Genomic DNA, 14,521 nt, shown 5'->3' on the forward strand with positions numbered 1-14,521 from the left:
TTTTTATTATAATCAAAACCAAATAATTTTCTTATAGCTTCTGACATATATAACATAATTTAAATAAACAAAATAAATAGTAATATAAATATTTAAAATTTATTCTATACAAACAACTTTAAGTTTAAGATACAAAAATTACCTTTAGAACAATTTGTGTTAATAATATGTTGTAAAACGAGAATAAATGCAACACAAATAAAAGTAAAGACAAATATATATTACTTTGATAATAATATATGATATAGAGGAAAGAATCAAAGAAGATAATTGAGAGAGTTGACCGAATGAAAGACAAGGAGAATGGGAGAAAAAAAGAATAAGACAGAAAATGAGAGAGAAATAGAGATTGTTTTTTTACTCGGGATGCATCTTTTACGGAGGATGAGAAGCCTTTTTATAAGCTCTCCAAATGACTTTCATTAATGTTGAATTCATGGAAGTCATAAATAATGTTTAATTAACATTTATTATAATAATATGGTAGCATTCACCATTTCATTTATAACAATTAGATATTTTAAATGCTTGTATTAAAATATTATTTTAATTTAATAATTTTATATTGCAAAAGTTTAAGATATTAAAAATTTTATATAAAACAATAACATTGGCTTATTATAAAATATTGAGACTTAAATGCAGAAATGATGGAAGTGATAATTCATCGATTCAAAATGTTTTAAAAGGAAATTTTAATTAATAAGTGAAAATTACGAATTTACCCTCATCAAATCAGTATAAGGACGGCTCTTCCCTTCCAAACGGCCAGTCAGTGAAATTCAAATTGGAGGGCCTTCTCTCCCTCGCTACACAGGCCGTCTCGTTTCTCTCTCGAGAACTTTCTAGAGTCCCTCCTCTCCTCGTTCAACTTGTGAAATTGCGGAAGAATCTGAGACACATTTTTTCTGGTTTTCTTCATAATTATTGAAGAAAAAGTGAAGAAGATGGATGGGTATTTGCACTACGTTAAGACTTTGCGATCTCAAATCAACGGTGCATCTCTCTCTCTCTCTCTAAAATACCATATTATCTGGTAATTGATTCAAATATATATATATATATATATATATATATATATATATATATATATATATATATTTTTGTGATACATTTGATTGGAATGGCGTAGACGTTGAGGATCAAGCTGCCAAAATCTCAGTTGAAGAGCAAATGCGCATCACCGCCATTCACACACTCGAAACCGACCTTGTCTCAGGTTCTCTCTTCTTTCTGTGTATAGAGTCTCTGATTGTCATTTTGGAAGTTCTGAATTATTTGGCTATTTTTCTTGAATTGTGTTCTTGAATTCTGAAATAAAATATTTGGATTTTGTGACACTAAGCGTCAAATTTCCTTGTGTTTATATAAGTGCTAGGTGTAATTCTCATTTATTTTCCCGAAACTGTGTGGTGTTATTGGTTCTTTTCCTCATTTTTTGAAAAAAAGATGGTGAATGTCCCAAGTATAGATTGGATTATGTTAAAGACTTTTATTTCAATACCTAGGTGCATAAAAAGCATGTGATTGTGTGAACCAATCGAAAATTTTCAAATGATATGTCCTTTTATGGATCAAAACTCAGAGGCCAACTCAAATATTTTCGTCTGGTTGGCTCAAGCATGTGCAAAGCTTAATTTTTCTGTTCAGATGTGGAGAGAGAGCCTTAGGCTGCCCATTTCCATAAAAGAAGCTTGAGTAAGCAAGGATGGTGGTTTGCATCATTTCATTTTAGCCTAATGCTTGTGTTTAAATTAATGATTTGTACATAGGTTTAAGGTAATGATAGTTTTTCTTTGGATTTTTGGTTCAATGATTACAATGCCTAGTGGTTTGAAGCACACTTGATCTTCTGGGTTTTTGGTTTAGCAACTTAGGTTATCATGAGCCCAAGCCAAGTTTGGACCTAATATAAAATTAACAAAACTGCAGTTAGTTCTGTGTATCCTGGCTTGAACATTATTAAACTTTTAAACTTTGAGTTATTGATTTCTGGTCTCTTGACTAGCAATCAAACTGATTCTGGGTATATGAATAACTGAGCAGCTTACAGACTGGTGTTTCTCATTGTCTGTGCAACTGCCTGTTTAACCAAATATAATGGACATTGGACCAGAGTAACAAAAAATTGCCAAAATGCGAATGCAAGTCCAAAGCTGTAAATTTGGTTGTTTGTCTAGATGCTGCTTTTCTAAGCAGGATTAACAGCTCTAGGTCTAGGGCATGATGTAATACTGATGGTTCGTGTAATAAGTTTTAGGCTTATACTGTTCCACTCCTCACTTTCAGGTTTGTGCTGCATTCAGTCAATGCTCAACTATGTGCGGAATATTCAGATTGCTAGTATCAGAGCATTGACAGAATGAGTTCTAAATGATTTTGAAAATTTTAATTCATCATGAGAAAAAATCAAATTAGATCAAGTGAACAAAAGCATTCTAGATACTTAAGCTTTGATATTTCAAGGGGCTTACTAATTGTTGGGTTTTAATCCTTAGCTTGTGAGTCTCATGTATCTAAGAAATGGTGCCGAGATAGGTTCAAATGCTTGATATTGAGATACTTCCCTGTTTTTACCTATGCTTATACTATATCATGACTCATGAGATTAGGTCAATTAATATTTTCTTCCATAGTTAATGATCTAGGTAAGTCACCAATTGAAGGACTGCCTCAGTGAGCTCCTGCTTGAGCTTCCTATTACCTAGGTTGTTGCTTGCTTTGTTTTTGTTTAAAGAATAGAAAAGGGAAATTAACGACACAGGATATTAGTTGGTGCTTCTTATTAAATGTGGGGTTGGGGGTTTCAAAACAAAATTTCTTAGGAATCCATAGAATCATTGCTTTATAGATATTTTCTCTCTTCTTTAAAAGCTAAGGTTCTAAAAGTAGTTTCAAAATATTATTTGTATGAATTAATTTATTTCAGTAAATAATACAGCAGTCTTTATTTAAGTACAATGGATAAATTCAATTAAAAATTTGTAGAATTAATATATGGAAAAGTTCTTTTGTTGGAGTTGTACTATGGATTTAATGACTTCTTTGCAATTATGTTTGCAGCAAAATCCCAGACAGGCCGGCTCAAAGAGGAAACCAATCAGATGGTGAAGGAAAAAAACTGGATATGCTCACAGATCTTAGCAAAACAGAAAAGAATTGCAACATTGGAATCCGATTCATCTACCCTTACCCAGGTTGTGTGTATTCTTTATTTCTTGGCTATTCAAACTGATATCCCCTTCTTCCATTCAATCAATTCCTTGTTTTCTGATATTAAGGACTGTTAACTTTAGCTGATTCCAGTAGAAGCATGGATTACAGAATAGGTGCTTTCAGTCTTATGGATGCTATACTAATTGAAATCTTGTTCTTTATTGGTTCTTTGTATGATTCTTCTGTTGTACTTGGTATCCTTGCTCATACTTTAACTAGAACAAATGAGCAGCTGTTTTCCTATAGTCAATACATGATAGGTAAATTGACATATTTTTAAATATACACATGGATGATCATTTGATCTGGATAACAAGGTCAGCACAGTCCCCTAGAACTTTGAACTGCACCTGGAAAAAGAAATTGATGTTCCTGTGGTAAATCCGAAAGTTATATTATCTGTTACAGATAAACAACAAATATCAAATGAGGGGAAATGTTTGGTGTTGATGACCTATTAATGAGGGAACTTTGTTGTCAACATAGCATTTGATTATATCTAAAAGGAAAGATCTATTTCAGAGTACCAAGTGCTCACAGCCTTGTATTGTGCCTTAATATTAGAATTAGGTTGGAAATAAGTGGTGTCATATACATGATAATGTTAATTTGACAAAAAGTGTGTTAAGGTGGTAAAATGATTAATTAATCTTATATTTTTTTCTTCCTGTGTAGTGTACTGTGGTTTTTTTTTTTTTTTTTTTTTTGCTGTATATATAAATTTGCATTCCTATAAAAAAGTCTATATTTTATTGCTTGGTATTTCCTTCCCTTTCTTAAGATTCTAAATTTTAATTTTTTATGACATACAGACATTGGAGCTTATTCAACAAGAAAGAGTCAGCTTGTCTGCCAAAGTCATTGAGAAAAGGTGATTTGAATTGCAAACTAAAATGATGGAAGTGCACCCAACATTGTGTATAACAGTCACCCTTTTTACTGTAATAGCACTTATTATAATAAGGTTGCGGAGGCTATAAATGGCAAATTACAAGAACAACAGGTTTGATTCCAATTTGACGTAGAAAAAGAATTTAAATTTTTTTATGTTCATCGTTTCTAATGTCAAAATAAGGGTCTCTTTGCTGTTTAATGTAGGATTGGATCAATACTCACAAACTTACCATAGAAGCTGGAGACTGTAGCTTGGTAATTTCATACTTATTTTACATTTTCCTTTTTAATAAGAAACAAAAATTCTTTTTGACAATGGACTCTATCACTAGCTAACGGTGCTAAGTCTGAAGAACTGGAATATTGTTTATTGATTTATTTATTTATTTATTTATTTATATATATATATATATCATCTGTTTAGGTTCTCTTGCAAATGCTGTCTTATGTTGTCTTTAAATGCTAAAATTAAAGTGGGAGGCTGAAGAGTAATACTTCACCCTTGATGGAATACTAGCCAACCAACATTTTAAAAGTGACAAGCCAATTGGGTTTTGTGCTATTTTTATGTTAAATGTAATCCTGATTTTCCTTTGGATCTTATGATTTCTCTGAAGTTAAATGTTCAATACAAAACTCCTCTGAGTCTTAAGTTATTTAGACTGTTCCATCAATTAATATTCCTAGTTTATATTTATCTATGTAACTTTTACTGAACTACCGTTTCAGAATTTGGATTTTAGTGTTTTGAAGATTATTAGCTATTACATTCGTTGGGAAGTTATAGTTTCCTTGGAATTTGGACTGTGTTTTATGTCTATAATGAACTGTATGATTGGCTCTTGAAGAAGAAATGACTATTTAGGTGTTTAATGTGCCTCATCTTTCTGTTGCCCTCACAACACTTGAGTTTTTATTTTTCATGTTGACTAGAATTTCATGCAGGTCAAGGTTAAAATTGATGAGCAAACAGGTGATACTGAAGGTATGATGTCTGATTTATTTGGATATGTATTCTTGCTCTAGTTCTTAATTCATGATGGCTTTTACAATCAACTGTTTAAGATTTTATGGCCATTATTGCAAAGAGCATCTGATCTTTAATTTTGTGGTGTATTTTGCTTAGTAGTTTGCAGTTTCAATTGCCACGTGGAGGCCCGATTAACTGTGTAAATGTCACTTGGAAGAAAAGGATTATCTTCATTGATCTTGTACTTTAAACTCATTAAATGAAAAAAAGGGTCTTTCCCTTTTGACCTGCTATAAATTGCACTTGATTTTGGAGAACTTTAAAAATGAGGAAAAAGCTGAAGCACCATCTTTTTATTTTCCAGCATGATGGGGGCATGTTATACTTGAATTTGCTAGAGGGTTGACATGAGGCTTGGTGCATTGTAGAGCATTAATTATCCCTTTTTCTGTGATAAAATTGTTGGTCATGGGGTCAACAGGCTAAGAATGCTTTTTGATAAGAAACAGCAATAATATCATATCATTCCATAATGAAAGAAAAAATAAGGATGAGGGATCTTTTCAACGACTATGTATATCAGCATAACTATAAGTAGAAAAAGAACGAAAAACAGAATACCTACAGTCCAGAGAGTGAAAGGGAGCAAAAGGTATAGAGCAAGGTTAGAAGTGGATATGTCTCCTCTTTTAGTTAGTCTAGAGATGTAGGACAAGCATTCAACATCTCTAGACAAGTTGCAGTCCTGGCCATCCAATGATCATATTTCCAGGGCACACAGAGAGATCCCAGGACAATGAAGAGTCCTTGTGATCCAGCATTTTGTTGTAGAAATCAGTAAAATTACTGAGGCCTGTGGGATTGGTTTGTGAATTGATTATCTTTAGAAACTCAGATATGAGGAGGGCTAGTTGACTATTTTACTTGATCTATCTGCTATTATTAGGTAAAAGACTCAAAGGTACCCATGTCAGGGACCTAAATTAAGGCACAATTACTTATTCCTTTTTATTGAGTTGAAAAAGATAATTTTTATTCAACCTTATTTTTCCAATGCATAAAACTCTAATTTATAGAGTTACAACATATGTAAAGCAGAAGCCAAAGATCACCTCTTGGCTGACTTGAAATCTAGGAACAGAAAAATAAATTTAAAAATAAACAACCTGATCAGATAAGATAATTGTCTAACAAACAAGTCTGATTTGATCTTTTATTAAATAACACAAATTTAAACTAACTAAAAAACGTAATGTTTCAACACTCCCCCTCAAGTTGGTGAATATCTATCTATTATTCCCAACTTGTCTACCAAATCTTCAAAACTTTGTTTGGATAGTCCTTTGGTAAGTATATCTCCTATTTGTTGTGTGGTTGATACATAAGTCATGCAGATCACTCCATTTTCAATCTTTTCCTTGATGAAATGTTTATCCACCTCTACATGCTTCGTGCGGCTATGGTGAACTGGGCTGTAGGCAATGTTAATCGCAGCTTTGTTATCACAAAAAAGCTTCATGAGTTTCTCACCTGGTATCTTGAGTTCTTCCAATAGTCTTTGAAGCTAGATTAGCTCACATGTTCCTTGTGCTAGTGCTCTATATTCAACTTTTGCACTACTTCGGGCCACAACATTCTGCTTCTTGCGCCTCCATGTGAGTAGACTTCCCCATACAAAAGTGCAGTATCTTGTTGTTGACTTTCTATCATCTATAGAACTTGCCCAATTTGCATTTGTATAAGCCTCCACACCCCCTTTCTCATTTTTTCCAAATAATATCCCTTTTCTAGGTGTAGTCTTTAGGTATCTCAATATTCTATGCACAACATCTAGATGTTCTTGAAACGGGTCATGCATATACTAACTAAACTCACTGCAAAAGCTATGTCAGGTCTTATGTGAGCAAGGTATATTATTTTCCAACCAATCTTTGGTATCTCCCCCTATCTACTAGATTACATGCCTTCATTCTTAGCTTACCATTCCATTCTATAGGTGTCTTAGATGGTTTGCAACCAAGCATGCATATTTCCCTTAATAAGTCAATTACGTATTTCTTTTGGGATATAGAAATCTCTTTTTTTGTTCTAGCCACTTCCATGCCTAAGAAGTACCACAATTGACCTAGATCCTTGATCTCAATTTTTTGTGCTAAAAATCCTTTTAGTCGTACTAATTCCTCCAGGTCATCTCTTGTAAGTATAATATCATCTACATACACTACTGGAATAGCCACTTTCCCATTTTGAGAGTGCTTGAAGAATAATGTATGATCTGTCTATCCCTGATTGTACCCATATTTCTTTGTAGACTTTGTGAAGTGATCAAACCAAGCTCTTGGTGACTGCTTCAATCCATAGAGAGATTTCTTCAACCTATATACTTTTCTACCTTCATAACCCCCATCAAATCCCGAGAGTAAGTTCGTATACACTTCCTCATCAAGTTCCCCATTAAGGAAAGCATTCTTCACATCCATCTAATGAAGTGGCCATTTAAGGTTTCAGCTAGTGATAACAGTACTCTAATGGTATTGAGCTTAGCAACTAGAGCAAAGGTCTCATTATAATCCACACCAAAGGTTTGAGTAAAACCTTTGGCCACTAGTCAAGCCTTGTATCTTTCTATATTGCCATCTGATTTATACTTGATGGTGAACACCCATTTGCAACCCACAATATCCCAAGTATCATTCTTTTTTAAAGCTTACATCTCTTCCATAATTGCAGCTTTCCACTCGGGAATTTTTAGAGCTTCATGAATCCTTGTAGGAACTTCTGCAGTTGTAATTTTTTCACTTAGAGCCCGATATGATGAAGATAGGTTGTTGTAGGACAGATAGTTGGATATTGGATACTTTGTGCATGAACTAATACCTTTCCTGACTGCAATTGGAATGTCCAAGTCTGAGTCATTTTGTTGTTGCAACATATCTTCTTGTTGACTGCCTGGGAAATCTATGACTCCTTCACATCCTGAGACTCCTTCACATTTGAGATTTGTTTTCGGTTCAGTCTCTTGACAGTGCTCTTGGAGTGTGATAGCAGGTACTTCCTAAGGAGCCTGATGCTTTGCCTTTCGTGAATAAACATGGAGCTCAGGTTGGTGATTAAGCATGAACAGATCTCCTCCTGTTCCCAGTTCTATTTTTGCATTTTCCATAATCCAAGAGCACTGCCAAAAGACTAAATCGGAAACAAATCCCAAATGTGAAGGAGTCTCAGGATGTGAAGGAGTCTCAGGTTGGTGATTGAGCATGGGCTGATCTCCTCCTGTTCCTAGCTCTGTTTCTATATTTTCCATAATTGTTAGTGGCATAATTGACTCAGCTAGAGGTTTGGACAAATTTGGTGACCCGGTTGAAACTGGAAGAGGAATAGTTAAGAAATCCTAAAGACAATCTTCACTTAATTTCTCCCCTTGTAGAGAAGGATTTGGATAGTATGGTTGGTCCTCAAAGAAAGTAGCATCCATGGTGACAAACAGTTTTCTAGTTTTAGGATAGTAGCACTTGTATCCTTTTTGGAATGGTGAATATCCGAGAAAAAGGCAGTTTGTGGCTCAATGATCAAGCTTGGTATTAGTGGAGGCATGAGCAAAGACAGTGGAACCAAAGGTTTTTATGGGAAGATTTTGGATTAATCATGTGTGAGGATAGGTTTGGAGTAGGATTTGTAAGGGAGTTTGAAATTGGAGAACCTTAGATGAAAAACGGTTTATAAGATAAGAGGCAGTGAGGATGGCTTCTCCCCAAAATAACTTAGGGACATTATTTGTGAACATTATGGCACAGACAACTTCTAATAAATGTCTATTTTTTCGTTCAGCTATGCCATTCTGTTGTGGGGTTTCGACACAAGTGCTTTGATGAACAATTCCATTATTCTTAAGGTAGGTCCCAAGGATAGAGTTAAAGTATTCACGACCTTTATCTGTGTGTAGAATTTGTATGTGGGTTTGAAACTGGGTTTTGATCATTTGGTGAAAAAATTGGAAGGTGGACTCAATAACAAATTTTTCCTTAAGTTGGAAGACCCAACATAGACGTGTGTGATCATCAATAAAAATGATAAACCATCTAGGCCCTATGATATTATTTACTTTTGAAGGTCCCCAAATGTCACTATGATTTATTGAAAACGGTTTGGACATTCTATAAGGTCAAATGGGATATGCAACTCGTGTATGCTTGGCTAATTGACATATCTCACACTAAAATAAATTTAGATCTTTATTTTGAAATAACGAGGGAAATACTCTTTTTAGATAAGAGAAGCTAGGATGCCTTAGTCTTTTATGCCATAACATAATCTTATTTGAAATAGAAGTGGGAATCAGAACAGATCCACTACTTAGAGCTTGACATTGTTTATTCACAACTTGTTTGTGATCCTCTAAGTAGTACAAACCATCATGTTCCTTAGCACTACCAATCGTCCTCCCTGAATGCAAATCTTGAAACTCACAATAAGAAAGGAAAAATTTAACCCCACACTGCAACTCCCTAGTTAATTTGCTAATTGAAACCAAATTGCAACTAAGACTAGGAACATGGAGGACTAAGTGTGGTGTTGTATTAAGTAAAATGGACACTGTTCCTTTGCCAACCACAGATGACAGGGAGCCATCAGCAATTCGAATCTTAAAAGTCCTAGGGCATAGTGTTTAATTAGTAAATAGGTCATGGCTGGCCATCATGTGGTCGGATGCACCAGAGTCAATTATTCGTGACTCAATAGTTGCTGATTTTGTGGTCAGGGCAGATGAGAAGCTACCTTTTTGGGCTATAAAACAAGAGGAAGTAGGACTAGGTTGAGTATTGTGTTGCTGGTATTGTGCCTGCATGAAAAGTTGCTGCGGTTTTGTCATCTACTCAGTGGTAAAAGCAAAATGTCCTTGTGGCTTGTTGTCCTCTACCGTGGCATGGTATCCTTTTCCATCACCTTGCTTTCTTGGTTGCCAATTTGTTGGTTTCCCATGTAATTTCCAACAATATTCTCGACTATGGTTAGATCGCTAACGATGATCACACTATACACGATTATTCTGTCGACCTCCACTCTGGTTAGTAGTCAAACACTGCTCACCAGAATTTGGACGCTTCTCTCCATAATTTGGACGTTGCTCTCTAGAGGCTGAACTACTATGTTTTGTGACAAAAGTAGAGTTTTGTAGCAAGGATCCTTAGAGGTTTTGTGCATTACTCGCTTTCTACTTTCTTCCCATCTAACTTTAGAAAAGACATCTTGAATCCCTGGCAAGGGTTTTGTTCCCAAACTACATTCATGGACCTCATTTAGGTCTTTGTTAAGACCATGGAGAAAAGCAAACAACCTTTCTTTCTCTAGTTTCTTGATATATCTTATGCTACAATCAGGACAAGCTCTAGTGTTATCATCAAACAAATCCAACTCTTGCCACAAACTGATCAAGGTATTGTAATAATTTGTTACCATGGAATCACCTTGCTTCTTCTCCTTGAGTTCAGATTGTAGTTCAAAGAGTTGAGAAACATTGCCAAGATCTGAGTACATAACCTTGGCAGTGTCCCAAATCTCTTTCAATGTCTTGTAAGATAGATAATTCCACCTTGTTTTAGGTTCCATCGAGTTGACTAGCCAAACCATCACCATGGAATTCTCGGATTCCCATGTGAGATAGCCATGTTCAGTTGCTGTTGGTTTTTGAGAGTCTTCTGTTAAGTAGCCTAGTCGTCCCTTGCTGTGAATGATGAGAAGGACGGATTGGAACCAGTCCAAATAATTGGTCCCATTTAATTTATGTTGGGTAATCTGCAAGGTGTGAGATTCAGCAATATTGCTGGCATAAACAGAGTTGGATGGTTGGGTAATTGTCTCAGAGGATACTTCAGAGGTTCCATCACGAGCATGGCCAGTCATTGTTGTTTTAACCATGGATGATAACCATTTTTAGGAAATCAAATAGTGCTCTAATACCATATTGAGTTGAAAAAATTAATTTTTATTCAACCTTATTTTTCCACTGCATAAAACCCTAATTTATAGAGTTACAACATATGTAAAACAGAAGCTAGAGATAACCTCTTGGCTGACCTGAAATCTAGGAACAGAAAAATAAATTTAAAAATAAACAACTTAATTAGATAAGATAGTTGTCTAACAAACAAATCTGATATGATCTTTTATTAAATACACAAATTTAAACTAACTAAAAACCGTAATCTTTCAACACTTTTGATTAGTCATCTGAAACCAGGATACTGATGGAGAGGTTGTACATGATATTGGATATCCACATTTGCCTCATATATTCATGAACTTTACTTGCAGGGAATTTTAGCATTGAGGATCACCTAATCATAGACAGCCAGGTACAAACATCATGCTGTGATCTTTTGGTTCTATGGGTTATGGAACAGTGGTCTTAAAAATATCCTTGGAGTTGCAGGGATATGAACCAAATAAGCAACTACTAGCCAAGTTGGAGTCAGCTAAAGCTAAGCTTGATAATATCATACAAATGAAACCCAAACTGGTTTTGGAGAATAGCAAGGTTCTCTTATTAAATCCCAATTTTTTGAATTTCAGTTATATACTTATTTAAATTATAGGATAAGATTTTATTTTTCAATTTACTTCAATAGAATAGGTTATCAAGTAAACAAACAATAGCTAAGCATTAGGATTGGTGTATGCATCAATAAGCACTTGTATCATGAGAAATATCAAATGTCTGGTCTATTAAATGTTTGAATGTTCTTATACATATTTTCTGCCATTGAGACTTTTCTGGTAATGCTATTCTTTTTAAAAAATAGAAAAAAAAAATAATGCATCTTTCATGTATTAAGAAAATGAAGGAATGGACAAGGTTAATGACTGTATTTTATATTAATTGATCTAATGCATAATGTGCACTGAATCTTCTTTAACCGAGAGGAACTGCTTGACCAAAATTGACAATTTTTAGTGGGAACTTAACCAATAGATGTTTGAGGAAATGGCATAGTTGGACAGGCTTTTTTCAGTATGTAGGAGTTCTGAAGCCCATTAATTTCATCGCAGTTTTATTTTACCATGTCGATTCCAAAAATATCTTTTATTTCTTGCATCATTGGAGATGTAGATGAATTGAATTTTCATGACCTAGTTGAGCCTGTGTTTAGGTCTCTTGTTTTTGAAAATTCTTAAAAGCTGTAGTGCATGTGTGAATATATTCCACACATGGATATAAAAAAGCAATTGAGAGTGTTTGTATAGTTGTTTGCTAAGATAATACAGTTTGATTCAAGCTGAAGTATTGTGGCATTTTTTTTCCATTCCTTCACCCATTAGGGCAGTACTATGGACCCTCACCAAAAAAAAAAAAAAAAAAAACTACAGGAGGAAATAATTTGTTTATAAAATTATTGTAAGGTATTAATTTTATTGTAATGTATTTCCTATAAAATTATTCTAATGTTTGGTTCTGCCTTTTCTTTTCCTCAAGCACTACTTTGATTTCTATTCTTGAGTCCTGTGGTATTTCAGATGAAGGAGTCCATTGAGCAAGAGAAGTGTCAGATAAATAATTTTAAGGTTAGTTGTCTATGTATAGAGTCAGTTGGAACAGGGAGGTTTTATTGTTTGCACCTATTTAATGCTGAAATCAACAGTATCAAACAATGTTGCCACCCCATTGGCTTGTTCTGAGTCCATTCTGTATTTATTTCCTCATAGGCCAAAAAATGAAGTGAAAATCTGGACTGCCCAAGCACTTTAGTAGTTTAGTTTTAATGAATTAATATCTATTTAGTTGAGATTGCTAACCATGGTATAGTAACTTATGCATCTATAGTTTGTACTGATGCACTGCATATATGTATTTGTTTTAATGGGTGTGTCTCTGTAGTGTGAGCTTAGGGCAATGGATATGAAGAACATGGAAGAAGAATACAATGCTCTTTTATCTGATAAAGCGGGAGAAGCAGAGTATTTGCACTCTCTGCAGGGCCAAATTGAGAAGCTGAAGGTATATGCATTCACCAGATTTTGCCTTTTATTTTATGACAGAGACAATTTAGGAGCCACTTGATATTTGGACAAAATGACCATTGGATGTGGCAACATGGCTCTATTCCCAGCAGGAAAGTTCTTGACTAGTTGGATGTTTATAGAATTGATTTAGCATTGTGCTTTGCAATGGCAGAAAAATCATGTCAGTGAATCAGTGAAAATTGAAATAATAAGCTATATCAGGTTTAAATTCATTGATTTCTACAACTTTGATGTGTTCATATTGCGAAAAACAGTGTTCCACACTCGTTAATTTGTCTTTTCCATATGAAAATGTCCCTCTGATCCTTGATGCCTCTGTTTGTTTTCAGGGTCTTTCTCACAAGATAAAATGTGCTTGTGGAACTGAATACAAGGTAGGACTGGAGCTATGTGTATGACAAACTCCAAATGCTTGCATGATCTCAGACAACTTCAAAGGCTGGGAAAAATCAAGCACTAGTAGATTGGAATCTGCTAAATCAACTTACGGAATATCATTGAACAGGTAAAAATTTTACACATGCTCAAAAAAATAATTTAGAATTCAGAGACAATTAAAACATATTGTAGAGTGTGTTTGGGAAAACTGATGATAGGCTTGATAAGGTCTTTCTCTGATGCTATACAAATGCTGATTGAAGTAATACATGCATACAGTTACCTTTCCATCTTAGGTTGGTTCTACACTTTATGGTACCTGAGTCTGAAATATACTAGTTATAATTCATCTCCATGGGAGTATGATATCGTTTTGTATTTAATCCCAAATATAATGAAGAATACGATATATCTTGTATTTTACGCCATAAATGGCTTCACCATACTCAAGTTAAAAATTAATGTTACACTGCATAACTTATAATTTTATAGACTAGTTTAGATGTGTGTATTCTGATTATACCATATATTCAGATTCATACTGTTGTGTTATATATGAAATCTATATGCATCAAAATCTCAGAAAGAAAAAATATAACATAAAAGGGAAAACAAAGTTACTTGATGCCAAGAGCCATCAGCGCAGCAGAGATATCTAAGCTCCATAGCTCTCCTCTACAAAGACAATGTTAGAGCTATCTTTAGGGATTATATATTCCCTTGCACTAGACTTCTTAGAAACAATGGTCTTAGGCAGGCCCTCATAATTTGTATGGCCTCTTTCCCCAACCAAGACCACCTTAGCGCTCGGGCCTAATGTATAGGAATTACTTTCCCATTTGTTGCATCTCAAGTTAATATTTTCTCTAACAAAAGTCTCATCTATGATCTAACATGAAGATATGTGCAGAACACATTAGTGTGAAGTGTCATTAGTGTTTTTTATGTGGACCCTATATATATAGGACAAAGATCTTGCCTTACTGCTTGGGCCCTTGATACTGATCAGAGTACCACATTCAACCACGACATGTGCATATATAG

At 34.5% G+C, this 14,521-nt stretch overlaps 1 protein-coding gene across 3 annotated transcripts; it reads left to right on the plus strand.

Moving 5' to 3' along the window:
• The first annotated feature begins 774 nt into the window (after positions 1-774).
• On the plus strand, positions 775-13,765 carry LOC100248648 (uncharacterized). 3 transcript variants are annotated; one of them, XM_010648123.3, is made up of 12 exons: positions 775-996; positions 1,133-1,219; positions 3,064-3,197; positions 4,029-4,087; positions 4,165-4,219; positions 4,315-4,365; positions 5,056-5,095; positions 11,393-11,433; positions 11,511-11,615; positions 12,593-12,640; positions 12,954-13,073; positions 13,429-13,765. In XM_010648123.3, the coding sequence occupies exons 1-12, from the start codon at positions 948-950 to the stop codon at positions 13,495-13,497; spliced, it is 858 nt and encodes a 285-aa protein (XP_010646425.2). In that variant the 5' UTR covers positions 775-947; the 3' UTR covers positions 13,498-13,765. The 3 variants fall into 3 exon arrangements, with proteins under 3 accessions (XP_010646425.2, XP_010646424.2, XP_010646426.2); XM_010648122.3 differs by having other exon boundaries at positions 788-996; positions 5,044-5,095; XM_010648124.3 differs by lacking the exon at positions 11,511-11,615 and having other exon boundaries at positions 788-996; positions 5,044-5,095.
• The last annotated feature ends 756 nt before the right edge of the window (positions 13,766-14,521 follow it).

Source organism: Vitis vinifera, chromosome 7 (assembly GCF_030704535.1).
Source record: "Vitis vinifera cultivar Pinot Noir 40024 chromosome 7, ASM3070453v1".
Classification (NCBI taxonomy): Eukaryota; Viridiplantae; Streptophyta; class Magnoliopsida; order Vitales; family Vitaceae; genus Vitis; species Vitis vinifera.

Excerpts from the sequence above, each read along its gene's own strand:
- LOC100248648 (XM_010648122.3), top strand. The coding sequence starts at position 948 with ATGGATGGGTATTTGCACTACGTTAAGACTTTGCGATCTCAAATCAAC. Across the intron at positions 4,088-4,164 it reads GCCAAAGTCATTGAGAAAAG|CACTTATTATAATAAGGTTG; the intron begins GTGATTTGAATT and ends TTACTGTAATAG. Across the intron at positions 11,616-12,592 it reads TGGTTTTGGAGAATAGCAAG|ATGAAGGAGTCCATTGAGCA; the intron begins GTTCTCTTATTA and ends GTGGTATTTCAG.